The sequence below is a fragment of the Pipistrellus kuhlii genome, unplaced genomic scaffold, assembly GCF_014108245.1.
Source record: "Pipistrellus kuhlii isolate mPipKuh1 unplaced genomic scaffold, mPipKuh1.p scaffold_m20_p_6, whole genome shotgun sequence".
Lineage (NCBI taxonomy): Eukaryota > Metazoa > Chordata > Mammalia > Chiroptera > Vespertilionidae > Pipistrellus > Pipistrellus kuhlii.
The window spans coordinates 11,916,698-11,931,567 of record NW_023425562.1 but is presented as its reverse complement, the minus strand read 5'-3'; the positions used below and the strand labels follow the sequence as shown (position 1 = coordinate 11,931,567).

The 14,870-nt window shown below is 35.8% G+C and overlaps 1 protein-coding gene across 1 annotated transcript in view; it reads right to left on the bottom strand.

The window, feature by feature from the left end:
- Nucleotides 1–14,870, bottom strand: part of PIK3C3 (phosphatidylinositol 3-kinase catalytic subunit type 3) — a 66,438-nt gene that overhangs the window by 50,716 nt on the left and 852 nt on the right. Inside the window, exons 2-4 of the mRNA XM_036418637.2 lie at nt 11,899–12,087; nt 8,974–9,117; nt 4,413–4,542 (exon numbers count right to left, since the gene is read on the bottom strand). Coding sequence (XP_036274530.1) covers nt 4,413–4,542; nt 8,974–9,117; nt 11,899–12,087 — 463 coding nt within the window. The remainder of the gene's footprint in view (nt 1–4,412; nt 4,543–8,973; nt 9,118–11,898; nt 12,088–14,870) is intronic.

Sequence of the window (14,870 nt, the reverse complement as noted above, 5' to 3'; positions counted from 1 at the left end):
TTATTCTCATTTACAAACATTGAGAAAGAAAATAAAACAAAATGAGACTTTTCTGCCCAATTTAGTCCAATACTGCATTACATAGTTTATACCATAACTAATATCAGTTCATAACTGAACTGGCTGGAAGATAGAAAAATAAAAGATAATCAAGTTAAATCATTATCACTATGGAAAAATTGACACTGAGGTGAGGAGACCTTATCTAGTAAAGATATTACAAAGAATAATACCTTCCTTAGAAAAGCGCTAACATAAACACTATTAAAATTATCTCTAGGGACTCAGTATTACATTCTGAAAACAGTAAACTATGTCATTAAAAGGAGGAAAAATGATTATTAATAGGTCCTACTAAATAATGTGTTCTATTAAACTAGTTTTACATGAATGTTTTCTCAGAAAGCTGCTTCATGGCAGAAATGTATTCAGAACCCAAGAAAAGTACACTTAATATGCTATACTATGAACAAACTGGTCTGAGGTTTTCTTTTTCAAAATAGCTAAAAAACGTTAATAATAATGGCATAATTATGATTCTTATAAATAGAGAGAATGAGGCCCAACTAACCATACTTCTTCAATGAAAATATTCACAAGTAAAAAAATAAATGGTTATTCAATGAGCCAGTGTCAGATCTATAAATCAGGTCTTTTGACTACCAATCTTTCTACCCAGTTACAATGTAACTTATTACTATTTAAATCTTCCACCAGTTTTGATAGTTCTATTAATTTTAAAAGCACAAAAAGAAAGGTAATGCCTCTATTTATCAAAACATCTCCTTGGATAATGCCATGTTCCCCATTTCTCTAAAATCTAACTACAGAGTACATACAGAATTTTAAATCCACATAAATCAATTTGATAATCTATCCTAGTATTTGTAAGAAAAAAAATGATGTCCAGCTTATAACAAAACTCATTATTTATTTATTTTATTTTTTAAAAATATGTTTTATTGATTTTTTACAGAGAGGAAGAGAGAGGGATAGAGAGTTAGAAACATCGATGAGAGAGAATCACTGATCAGCTGCCTCTTGTACACCCCCTACTGGGGATGTGCCCGCAACTGGGTTTGACTGGCATCGAACCCGGGACCCTTCAGTCCCCAGGCCAACGCTCTACCCACTGAGCCAAACCAGTTTTGGCACAAAACTCATTTTTTAAATCAGATTTTTAAAAGACAAAACATTTGCCCATCTTTTCCCCCCCAATAAATATCTTCCCTTTTCTAGGTTAATCTAAATGGATTGAATAAAAGAGACTTCTTTACCAATACTAACTTTCTAGCTGATCACACAAAGAAACTAGCAACTGCTTTCTCTGTGTGGCTCCTAAAATGTTTCTATAAGTTTACCAGCATCTGTTCTTATAAGTTAAAAAATAAAATTGATTTGAGAGAGAGAGAAAGGAGAGAGGGAGAAAAAGAAGGAGGAAGGGGGAGGAGGGAGAGAGATTTGTTCCACTTACGCATTTATTGGTTGGTTCTTATAAGTGCCCTGGCCAGAGATCGAACCCACAACCTTGGCATATGGGGACAATACTCAAACCAACTGCCAGAGCAGCATCTGTTCTAATTGACTTTTATCCTTAGCAAAGGGTTCTCACATGTCTGTACCCTGAAGTTCCTACAATATTGTGCAGACAGCAGGTTCAAGTAATTCTGCAACTAGAAAGATAATGTCAAGAGAAAAAGCCCTTTTCAGACTTCCCTCAAAATAAGAGAAATATCTCACACAACTTTCTGGTTCCTTCAGGGTAGCTCATGCTTCAAGGCTCACTAAGAAGCAGCAATCTCCCGAAGACTAACTTAATTTCCAAGGTATTGAAAAATGGTGTCCTGAGTAGCAGACACAAGTAACGTGATTACCAGGAAGACAATAACATGGTTACTCATCCATTACAAATCAGTAAAATGGCACTCTAGGCCAGTGCTATCCAATTGCACTTTTGCCAATAATAAAAAGATTCCCCATCTTCATTTTCCAATACGTATAATAGTTGCTACCCACATGTGGCTAGTGAGCACTTAAAGTGTGATTATGGCAATGTAACTATGGTAACATAAAATTCTGAATTTTATTTAATTTCAATAAACTTAAACTTAAATTGCCACCTGTGAATTGTGACTATTACAGCTTTAAACTGTAAATAACTGATTGAATTTACTGACATGAACCTTTTCTCAATATAACTAGTTATTTCTGGACGTACTAAAAAAATCCAGCTCCCACTGGTATAAAACTAAGGTCTGGAGCCTGGACCAGAGTGACTCCAAGCAGGCAATTTGAAGGCCAGTCTAATACACCATATCTTACACTATTTCACTGTGCCAATGCTTACTTACACACTGCTCAACATTCCCCCACTATCTGTGCCACTCAGACCACAAAACATTTTTCTTCTAGTTGTTACTTTCTCTTTGCGACCTCTTAATCAAATTGACAAAAACTAAAGCACATTCCAAAGGCATCAAGCAGAGATGCTAAAATGAAAAAGAGACAGTAGACAAGCATGCTTTTGCACTAACCTTTCATGTCTAAAGACATGGATTCAAGTATAAATCAAACACTAAAGCTTGGTAGTCACATCCAAAACCCCAGGTGGATATGAATCCTAGTCATAAAACTCTTATAATATGACAAGCTGAAAAACAGAGCAGATGGGAACAATGGGCAGATTTGCTCAAGGCCACAATCATTAAAAGGCTGGGTCATGGACAATGAAAGTGTAATGAATGACCCAGAAGTCTTGCCTTTATTTCCACAAATCAATTCAAACAGAAATATTTATATTAATAAAAATTATTAGGGCAATTAGAGATGGGAAAGAGAAAATAATGAGGAAGATGTGGTGGTGGTGGGAGGGGGTTGTACTATGATGTTAATTTCTTTCTGTTCCCATTAAGTCTAAGAAATCCAGTTATATAAAGTAACTTAACCAAAGACTATTCAGTTTTGTCTCCTTTATTCACACTCATTTTTCCTCAAAAGAAAACTACACATGTTCACAAAATAATGTAAAATCATTAGGGAGGTTAATTCCATTAAAATTCTCCTTCTGAAAGAATTTGATTTTTAAATTGTTAAACCTAGAAGTAAGGCTTTTAAACTTCAGTTATTCATATTGTGGTTATAATTCTATTTGCATAGCTGAGCAATAAATCAGAATAAGAATATTTAATCCTGCTTGGGTTTGGGGTTCTTTGTTTAATAATTATATAACACCTTCTTTTCACAGGCCATTTAAATAGTTCATCTTCATTTCATAGTCCTCTTGTGCCATTATCCCCAGGCAGCAAAGACTTAGGTAGTTCTATAACTGAATAAACTTTCTTACACTGCAGTTTGAAAACTGTCACTATGCTATTTATTTTGGCTCGAGGGTACAATGCACGGTAACTATGCTGTCCTATTATTAAGATTTATGTAACTCTTATGCCAACTGCCTTCTGAACAATTAGAAACAGGCAGAGTAAATTCACTGGCTGGAAAATCAAAAGTGCAACAGGAAACAAACCATTTCGTTCTATCCCCCATAATCCTCATCTATTTGTATAATCCTTTCTTGTCTTAAAGAGTGAGTAAAATATAAAGTATTACATCTACAATTTCTGTTCCTTTTGTGTAAAAGTAGAAACATGAGCATACACCTTCTTTCCCAGTTTTTAAAAGTGTATTGTACCAAAAAAGATCTTCAAACAGTATTTAGCAAAATGCTTTGGGAGCAGATATTGACAAAATAAATTATATTGTTCTGTTTTAAGCTTCTGTTTTAAGCTCAGATTTGTTTAGTTTTTGTATTTCTAAATAGAAACACTTCATTTAAAGTTTTGAAAGATAAAGGTAATATCTCAGTCCGCTTACAAAAACAGAAGTGGGAGTGGAGTGAGGACAATTTAAACTAAGGAATCTTCACTTCAAAACAACGCAAGGTTCTCTAGCATGTCACCAAAAAAGGTTCATCTTGAAAATATCACCGAAAACTCCCCATTTTCAAATCTGATGGCATTACAGACACAAAAGGTCACATAATGTATGATCCCATTTGGATGAAAAGTCCAGAACAGGAAAATTCACCAAGACAGGAAGATTAATAGATCCAGGGGCTGGAGGGAGAAGGGAATAGGGAATGAGACTGCTAATGGGTACATGGTTATTATATTTTTGATGGAAATGTTCTGATATTAAATAGTGGTGATGACTGCACAGCTCAGAATTTACTAAAACTTAATGCACTGTATATTTTCCAAGAGTGAATTTTATGATATACGGATATTTCAATAAAGCTACTATTAAAAAATTATATCTAAATTTTAAAAAATAATCTGAGAGAATTCAAAAGGTTAACTTATACTACAGTAGACATCATTCGTAGCTTTCCACTAGTTGGAAAAGTTTCTTTTTACCTTGGCAAGGCGGCTCATCTGATCTTCTGAGAGAGTACTGCTTGTTCTGCCAGGAGTTTTTGTGGGTTCTGACCCATCTGCTTCTACATTAGGCCAGACTTTCAAGTCATGCATCCCTTGGCGAAACATGCTAGGCAAAAAGAGAATGTTCAGGGCAGAAGTAAATCAATGCAGTTCATTACAGGACATTTTCAATCCCTAAACAGAGAGAATTCCACACTAGGAAATGCATGTCTCTCTTGCCAACCTTTAAGCCTCCAGTGTGTTGTAAAGCAATTAACTAAGCAGCTAAAAATCTATGTCACACCGCTTTTCACATGCCAGTCTTTTCTCCTCCAAGCAGTCAGGACTTTTACAGAGACCCTAAAGGTGGACTGGGCAAATACTTAGAAGGATCATAATGGACCATACACCTCTTCATAACTTCAGTGGATATCCTGGAATAATGAAGACCAAATTGCGACCCAATGAAAGAAAGTCACATTTATAATGACTGAAGCAAAATTTAAATAATTACATAACTGTCTACTTTACATGACAAGTCAGCATAGTAGACTGCTCATTCTAACTGCTGAGTTTTGAATCCCACTTGTGCCACCTATTACCTAAATGACCTTGGGTAAATTGCTTAACTTCTCTGTGCCTCCGTTTCTTAATCTATAAAATGGAATTATAAAGAATACCTGTATCTCACAGGGCTATTATAAAAATTAAATAAATTAGCACAAGTAAAAGTACTTCAATAGTACCTGCCACATAATAAGTATTCAATAATGTTAACTGCTGTTATCTTTTTCACTAGGTACAGGTTGATTCTCCTGTCTTCTTTCCTGTAAAAGCAATGTCTAATGGAAAATACAGTAGTGAATTTATATAAGAAAAAGTTCCCATGTCTACAAAATATATAACGAGAACTTCAATCTGAGCTTGATTATCTCTTTAAAATGAAACACTTAATAACCTTTGATTGTCCTGCTTCCTTCAAAGAACTACCAAGATGTAGAATATAGGTTGAACAAAGCCATAAAGGAAGTTTGGCCAACTGTGTTTTTATAGATATGCTAATGTCACGTTTCTGAGTTTGTTTGTTTTTTATGGGGGTGGGGGTAAAAATAAAGAAAGTCTGTTAATGTGTTCTTTCTTTTTTAAGTGTTTGGTGTGTTTTTTGTGTTTGTTTTTTTTAACAAAACTGTTCAGACAATAGCATTATCCCAAAGCTGAAAGAGCAAGCTGCCAATTGTGGTGGAAAGAATAAGACTGTAGGTGAATAGGCAAGCCCAAAGCATTTTGTTCTCACAGTAAATATTTTTAAAAGTAAGGTACATGTTGCATATATACTGATATTTTTCTGATCTTTCAAAACATTACACTTTAATAAAAGTTTTACATACATTTTAAAAACTATTATTATCATGCTTTGACTAATGGAAACTTTCTTCACAGATTTTCCTGGAGCAATAAAGAGGATTTTCACAGAACATTATGCAAAGTAATGATGCCATAAACATTTAGATGGGGAACTATAAAGGATAGCTGTAAACTCATGAGCACAGGAAGATTAAAGCCCATATCTGTTGCAAGGTTTAGTTCTAAGGTTGGCAGTAAACAGGTAATATCCAGCAACCATATCTGCAAAAGTTTACCTTATAGGCCCAAAACAAATGCCCTGACTGTAGTAAAGAACTAAAAACTTTAATATTTACCATGTTAGAGATTCCAAAAAATTTATGTTACAAAAAACACACATGCAAGCCTTTCATAAAGTATATTTTCATTCCCTTTCAACTAAGTATTAGATTCAACATCAAGCAACCCTGCTTAGACTCTAAGAAACTGGGTAGAGTGAGGCTATAACATCACTTTAAATGATTATCCTTAAAAGTACCTTCAGAAACATCAGAAGGTTCCCCTTCCTTTTCTCCACCTTCCTATACCCCAGTGAATATTTTGGCTGAACTTAAATTAAATATAAGTACGTCTGGCAGGAAGTCAGTTTACTAAATGATTTAAGTGCTTTGGAATGGATCTGGAGAGAAGATTTAAGGATAGGGGACATGGAGTGCAGGGGTGATAGCAAGTGACTCAAATGATCAAGTGAATGTATTTCTTTTGACACTGATGGAAACTTTGTAGAGAGTTACACAGCATCCAGGTGGCAAGCCATAAGATGCTCAGAGCATCCTGTCCAGCTGGGAAATTAAGCCAAGCAGGAAAGACAAAAGGAAGCACAGCAGGATCCCCTCCAGATGCCTGCAGAGGCCCCAGCAACAGCTGCTGCTGCTGCTCCAGCTCCCATGCCAAGCCACTGTAACAGCAACTGCCCAGACTTCCGAGTTCACATTTGGAAAAAGTATCTGTAAGAGAAATCAGCAGCTTGCCTGTAGTTCTTTGCCAATTCAATCTAACTATCAATCCATTCCTCACCCCCTTAGAAATCTTACAAGCTAGACATTCAGAATGAGGACAATTAATTATTCTAGTCATACTCTAACAGATTAGTCTTTCAATACAATTCTCCAAGAAGTATAGCTTCACACTGACGCAAGTATACAAAAGAGATATCAGCAAATCGCAGGAGCTGATAGTCATAAGACTCCCAATACTATAATGCAACTATTAGGCACTTTAAGGACCACTTTTTAAAAGCTACTAAGCCCACACCAGGACTACTTAGGGAACACGGTGGGGAGCATCTGGTGTTATTTCATTGTTTAAGAAACATTTGAGGAACTACCGCTTCCCTAAGTCATGAGAATGTGGAGGCACGTGGCATGATTTTTAATGGCAGGTGGAAGAACGTGTGCACAGGCTCCTAGCCAAGGCCACCCAGAAGCCTCCTGCTGCGCTCTCTCCCTGGATGTCAGCAGCATGTGCACAGCTGTGCCCAGTACAGTCCATGTTTGCACTCTGCTGTAGCCCCTCAATGCCCTGAATGTCTCATTCCCCCACAACCCAAAGCTGCACAGGAAGGGCAAGGCCATGCTAGGGACTCCCTGGTCTTGTCTCCCATGAAACCAAGTTCACCCCCAAGGAAAGGCCCAGGACCCAGAGAGAAAAAGGAGCTATTTTAATTGCATAGGTTTTCTTTGAATTCCTTTTTCTGAGATGAAGGTCAGTAGAAGCATCAGGCTAGAGAGAATAGGACAGGTTTTTCACATTCCTTCCCCACTGCTCAGAGTATCTATAGAGCTCTATTACTACCTAATGTTATCATTTGAATAAATGCCCTACTACCATATAGGTGTAAAAGGAAATGTCAATGTAAAACCTTATCTGTACCTTAAATAAAGTGACAGTAAGCTATCTCCTTATTTCTTACTAGACACGAATAGAACCATTCTAATGAAAGGATTTTTGGGGGTAGTTATTATATACATATTTGCAAACAGATTTACTATGATTTGTGTTTCTTATAGTCTTTTTTTTTTTTTTTCCTTTCTTAAAGTTGTAATATTTAGTAACATAGTTATTTTCATTATATTTACTTTTTTCATTAACCACCAAAGTTATAAAACACTTATTTTCCATGTACAGCAAAAAACATTAAAATGTTGCTTTTAATTAAATGGAAGTAAAAAAAAAAGTGAGCAGGTGTAAATAAAAATACCAAGTAAGTAAGACTGAATGTATTTAATATAGAGATATGCAGGGATTATGAAAGTGGCAAATCAATCACTCATATTTGAGAAACCCTGCCCTAAGGGAAGTAATTTCTCAGAATCAGAGCTGCTCGATATCAAGTTTCATTTGTATCTAACATCTGATGTGTTCAGAGACACCAAGTTTGGGGCAGAAAATTGCCCAAGGAACCTGAAATAGCTTGTCTGCCAAAAGCACAGAAACTAATAATGACCCAAAGGACATGGGTCAACTTGAAGGAGCTGCAATTGACCAAAAAGGGGAGTTTCTGAACATTATAAAGATAGCAATGGAAACATTTCAAAAATGTTTAAGACTACAAGTTCATGACAAAACTTAGACAATAAACAAAAACCACCAATTACTTTTGCATGTTACCAGGGTACCAACCCATTCTTAAACTTGATAAAAGATCAAGTTTTCAAAGAAAAATTCCAATTAATATACACAGAAAGAATAACAGAATATCAACAAAAGGGATATGGGTTGAGTTTTTTCACAATAAACTTCTATTATCTGTAAATCTTTAAACATTGAATTAACAACTCTTCTATTATAGTCATTACCACTATTAGCAAATTAGGGCTTTTTAACCCTACTCATTGTCCTTTTTATCACTATTATGAAAAGGCAGAAAAACCAAACTCTCACAGTATATGCCATATAGTCTTTTTTCCTAAAAGAAAGATTCTAATTTCCAATACTATTTCCTAATAGGAATAATATTACTAATCATTAACAGTAGAGTCATATAAATTGTGTTTCTTAATTAATCTATCTGTATATCCCATAGGAAATTCAGTCTCAAGAATTATGGAATCATGTAGCAAACATGTACAGAGAACCAGACTGGCATGAACTTCCCAAAAAGAAAAAGGATGAGACACCTCAACATCCCTAAAGATTAGAAGAGAATGCTTACCCGTATTTTCCAAAGAGCGACACTGTTGTCCCACCCACAGGCACTGCCTTTCCTGGCCCATACACATCCCAGATAGTCAGGGCCACTTGGGCATTCCTGGGCAGGTCAGGGTACTTCACAGGCAGTTTTAGCCATTCATTCCAGCTATGGAAATAAAGTCAACATAAGCATATGTCATATATTTAAAACTTTCTCCTAAATTAACAAACCATGCAAGAAGGTTTGGCAAGAAAAAATGCCTCAAAGATTAAGTTAATACTATAAAAAATAATTTGAGTTAACTTAGTTTCGCTCTAAGCAACTTCAATTTTAAATACAGAATACATGAAAAAGGAAAGAAAAAAAAAAAGCTCATAAAAAAAACCACACTGGTAAGTCTTTTAATAAAAAAAAAACTCAGACAATGTAACTAAGACACAAGAAATATGATAATGGCTAATAATAATCTGGGAAAACACTTAAACCTGGTTATACAATATAAACAAACTTGTTTTGAACCAAACTGTGATTTCATATAAACATTCCCCAGAACAAAGGTATGAAAAGAAAAAAATCAGAATTAATCATAATACATTCAAAGTGATGCTGAGAATAACATGGCCCTACCATGTACCCCAATAAGGCAGAAAACAACAAAAGCCTTACAATGGTTGAAGTACACTACCTACTACTTTGTAACGAAGTTACCAGACAGCTCTGGACAGCAATGTCACATTTTCTTAGAGATTTTTCTATTCCTGAAGTTATTTCATTAATATGGATAATGCTTACCTATTAGTTTTTCTATGCTTTTAAAGAATGTTTGTATATATGATTTCCTTAAAGAATGTTTGTTCTTAATAAAGTAATGACAGCACAGCTAGTTTTATTTTTTTAGTTTTTTTTTACTGTTTATTCAGCTCAACATATTGAATAGAACTTTCAAAAACTTAAAAGAATAAATCATTTATATCCACCATATAAATTCAAGGGCCTACAGGAAAATCGAAGATGGCTAGCCATTTAAAGGAGAATCAGTCATTCTTCTCTTCCATAAGTCTCGAAAAAATAAATCACACCCTGAAAAAGCTATTCTCCACTATGCATAAACTAAAGGAATGAATTTATTTAGTTACTATCCACGGGGTGGACTACACTGAAAAGGAAAAGACTAAGCAGTGTCTGCCAAGGAACAAACCAGAGATTAACACAGGCTACAATTAAAGTAAGTCAGCCAGTGACAATATCGAAAATAAACTGTGGAAATTCTCACATCTATATTTTGTCCTTTGAGAAAGAGACAATATATATATAATCAAACAAGCATTTGCCTTAAATTTTTTGCACTCTAACCCCAGGCTTTAATCAAAGCAATGGTACTTGAACCTGTTTTTTATATGGGGCTTCTGCAGAAGAGTTCTTTTGAAGAAAATGAAATCTACAGCTAAAATACAGTTTGAAAACTCCTCTAGATATTTTAGGAATTCTGAAAAGATCTAGTCAGACATCAGAAAGTTGTGTATTTTGAATACCATTTTGTTCTCCACCTCCCCATGCATTATTCCTATGCCATCCTTCATTAAGATCAAGACTAAATTCATCTAATAAAACTTCCACAGTTGCCAAGATCTAAAACCTGATTTTGATGGTCTAATCCCACGCACCTCCACCCTCACTACACTAATTAAACCACTGTACTAATTCTTTAGTCTGATTAATACACTCCTAAATCCCAAAGTTTGAATTTTTTAATTATGTTAGGCTGTTAGTGTATGTGTCTCTTTAAAGCCATTTTAAATTTTTAAAAATTAAATCACTTGCCTACACAATAATTTTCTTAAAAATTTTAAAATTTGCAGAATTCCACATCTAAAAATGAGAACTTTACCTTAAGTAAGTGCTTATAGAAATTGATGGATATGCAAAGTAAAAAGCCTATCCTATTGTTACCTTACCTACCATGAGTTATGTTCTTTTTTAGTACTTTATTTTTAATTTATTATTATGTTGTTGTTGTTGTTTATGAATTCTGTGGTTAATTCTTGCATTGTTGCTTCAAAATAACACTGAGTATATATAAAATAAGATTGGCCTCGAGTTAGTATAATAATTATCAAAGCTGGGTGATGGGGCCTTGAAAGTTTATTATATTCTCTACTTTTACAGACATGAAAATTTCCAGAATAACAAGTATATACACAAATATATACTGTTGTGTGTGTGTGTGTGTGTGTGTGTGTGTGTGTTCACAAAAAGACTACTAAAGAAATTACTTCATTTAAATAATTGGTTTCATGAAGCCAGATCACCAGAGCTCAGGCTTCTGCTCTCTCTGAAAAAGACTTCCCAGCCTGCTGGACCATGCTTGGTGAACAGAGGGTTGTACCCTCAATACAAGAGCCTGGCAGTCCATGTGGCCACACCTTACCTTCCATGAGCACTGTGGGCATAAGCTCCTTCCTGGAGGTACAACTGTGTATCCTGCAGCTAGCCTACCAGGGTAATGAACAACACTCATGGACTGAACATTAAAACTGCTCCATATAACCTATCAAATAAGTACCGAGAGGTTAAATGAAGGACCCAGGATATTGTGGGTTCTGGAAAAACAGGAAACTCATGTTCATTATATGTCCCTTGCATCCTGACAATGGTTTGCTAATGTATCATCTCAATAAAACATGAACTTAAAAAGTTGGTTTCATATAATAAAAATGTGTTTTTGATTTGGGTCCTTTTGTGAATCAGTAAAGTTCTCATAAAAATATGTCAATATACTGAATACAAACAAATTTACTTCCATCTTAACTATCTAGGTCAATCAATGTTTACAAGTATTAAATGATTTTTTTTAATTCCTCTGTAATCACTACTAAATCATACTTACAACATCTATAAAGACTTGGGAGAACGGTGGAACTCACCATGTGCAAGAAAACAACTTACTTCCATCTTGTACTAAATGCTTTGTAGGAAGTCCTCACTGGCAAGGCCAGAGGTTTTCCTTCAGCAAAAACTTGACAAGTAACATAAAGGTCAGAGCAGGTCTCTTGGTACAGCCCTGAAAACTTCAACATTGGGTCTTCTAGAACAGCTTTATAACTCTTTTGTTCTCTCTTCCCTTCCAAGCTTCCTCTGGAAGTATAAGAACAATAATGTTTAAACAAACATTTTTTAAGCATATAAGCAACAAATACTAAAGTTTATAACTGTGTCACAGCAACCTTATGCTACCTAAATATTTTCCTGTATATGAAGTTAAAGTTACTTTTACATCTAGTAAAGGAATCTTAAAATCCTAGCATACCTACAATCATTTCTATCTTCATCAATATATTTCTCTATCTTAAACTTATTAATTTCAAATCCTGTCATCAACTCTTGGTCTACCTTCCAGACATCATGAGCTTTCCAGGCCTTAGTTTCACTTTTACTAATTCCAAGTTGAGCACTTATTTATCTACTAGAGGCCCGGTGCACAAAATTCATGCATAGGTAGGGCCCCTAGGCCTGGCAGGCAATCTGGATCTTTTGGGGCCATCTCGCCCAGTTCCAATCAGAGCCATGCTGGCCAGGGAAAAGGACAGGTGTGTGTGTGGGGGGATGTGGGGGTGGGTGGGTGGGTGGGGTTTTGAGGGGGGGCGGCATTGTGGGAGGTTGGCTGTGGGAGCACACTGACCACCAGGGGACAGCTCCTGCATTGAGCATATGCCCCCTGTGGTTAGTGTGCATCATAGCGACTGGCCAACCAGTCGTTCTGGTCGTCTGGTTGTAATGGTGGCTTAGGCTTTTATATATATATATTCTTTCAAACCATTTACAGTACTAGGCATAGTGGCCCAGAAATGAAAGACAAGATAAACAGTACAGCCTTACAAGAAATGTTAAGTCCCTGTTTCTAGGACAAACACTTACTTTTATTTGCATGTTCTTTTTGTATCCTTTCAATTTTTAAAATTTATTTACTATGTGGATGTATTATCTGATCATTTCTTTAAATTAAAAAGTAATAAAAGATAGGCATAGGAAACTATGAAAGAGGTAGAAACACCAATTGGAAATCAAAATTGTAACCATGTTCTCATTTTATAAGTGATGAAACAGGCACTCAGAGTTCAAGGATCACGAAGTAACAGCTGAGACTAAAAGCCAGGGCAGACAAGGCCAAAGCTCATGTTCTTCCCACCACAGAAAGATCCTGCACATCGAAAGTCTGGGAGCTTGGGGGCTCCAAGTCCCAGAAAGATAAAAACGAACAGCATGGACCACAGCAAAGAGAAATATGGCATGTTTAGAGAACTTCAAGTTGTTTGGTATAGTTAAAGCATAAAGCTCAAGCAGGAAGCTAGAGAAGGAAAAGGGGGGGGGGGGGGGGGGGAACGAGGCTAAGCAGTCACCAAGTTCAGTCCAATGCCTTATACATGAACATTCAAAAATCTAACTGAATAATTTGACATGAGAGTACTACAGTCGGATTGGTATTTATGTTACCTTTAGCAGGAGTTTCAGAACATAATGGACAGGTGTAACTGAAAGCCAGATCAGTTAGATTTTCATTAAAAATTATGAAGGAAAAAGACAGGATAAGGCTAGAGCAGTGGGGTAGAAAAGATATCGATATTTAGGCAGTAGATTCAAGACAACTTGTGAATGATTTAATAAAGAAGGTAAGAGACGATATCTGCATGACTCAAAGTTTTGTGTCTTAAACTGGATGAATGTTGCTAATAATCACCAAAATAGGTGAGACAATATAGGAAGTTCAGAGTTAGAGGGGTAGGCTGAATCTGGTACCAATTACTTTTAAAGTGCTTGGGAATCTAAAGTGACCATGTCTTATAGGCCATTTGATATTCAATTACAGTGCTAAGAAAAGGGACATCAAAGTGCAAGTTGTTATTAAAACCATAGAAATAGATTAAAAGGCCTGGAGAGAAAAAAAACACACACCCAGAATTAAAAAATTCTCTCGTTTTGTGATTCTAAATTGATACTTCCAGCCCCCCTCCCACAAAAAAGAAATGACAGTCTGAGAAGCTAAAAGATGGTTAGCACCAAATTGTACCAAACTTTTGATTAATACTTTATCTTTGCCTTGAAATAGTCAATGTGTGTATCTGTTAATAATGAACCATTTTTGTTGTTGTTGTTGTTGTTTCCTTTTAATGTTCATAAGTTCCAGAAATACATTAACATGTCCAAGAAATACTGAGAGGAGTGAGACTGAAGGAAAAAGCCTTGTACTAGATTATAGCATACATACATACAGGTCCTATATAAGCATCTAGTGGTATTTGATGCAGAAATTAACTTAAATGGGTGTGTAAAGTATTATACAAATGAGCAGTGCATTGTTGACATATTATTTTTACTACCACCCAAAACAAATAGTAAATTGTCAAAGTCTTATGTAACTTCTGAAAAATAAATAGAAACAGTCAAAGGTGCACCTGACAACTTAGAAGATGTATTTACTGCAGGTATGCAGCTCTCTGACCCAGGATCGTTTGTTTACTACCTACTGACATATTACTAATGATGTTATGATGAATAACTGGTGATAACTTTTGCATATGAAAACACTCCTCTAAGACTGCCCGAAGGTGGACATAATTTCCCACTCAGTTCTACCTGCGTTCCATTATTCTCATCTCAAGATGTCATGCCCTGGCGCTAGCCGGTTCGGCTCAATGAATAGAGCGTTGGCCTGTGGATTGAAGGGTCCCAGGTTCAATTCCAGCCAAGGGCACATGCCAGGATTGCAGGCTTGACCCCCAGTGGGAGGTGGGGGGGGGGGGTGTAGGAGGCAGCCGATCAATGATGATTCTCTATCTTCATTGATGTTTCTCTCTCTCTCTCTCTCCCCCCTCTCCCATTCTCTCTAAAATAAAGAAATTATATATATATATATATATATA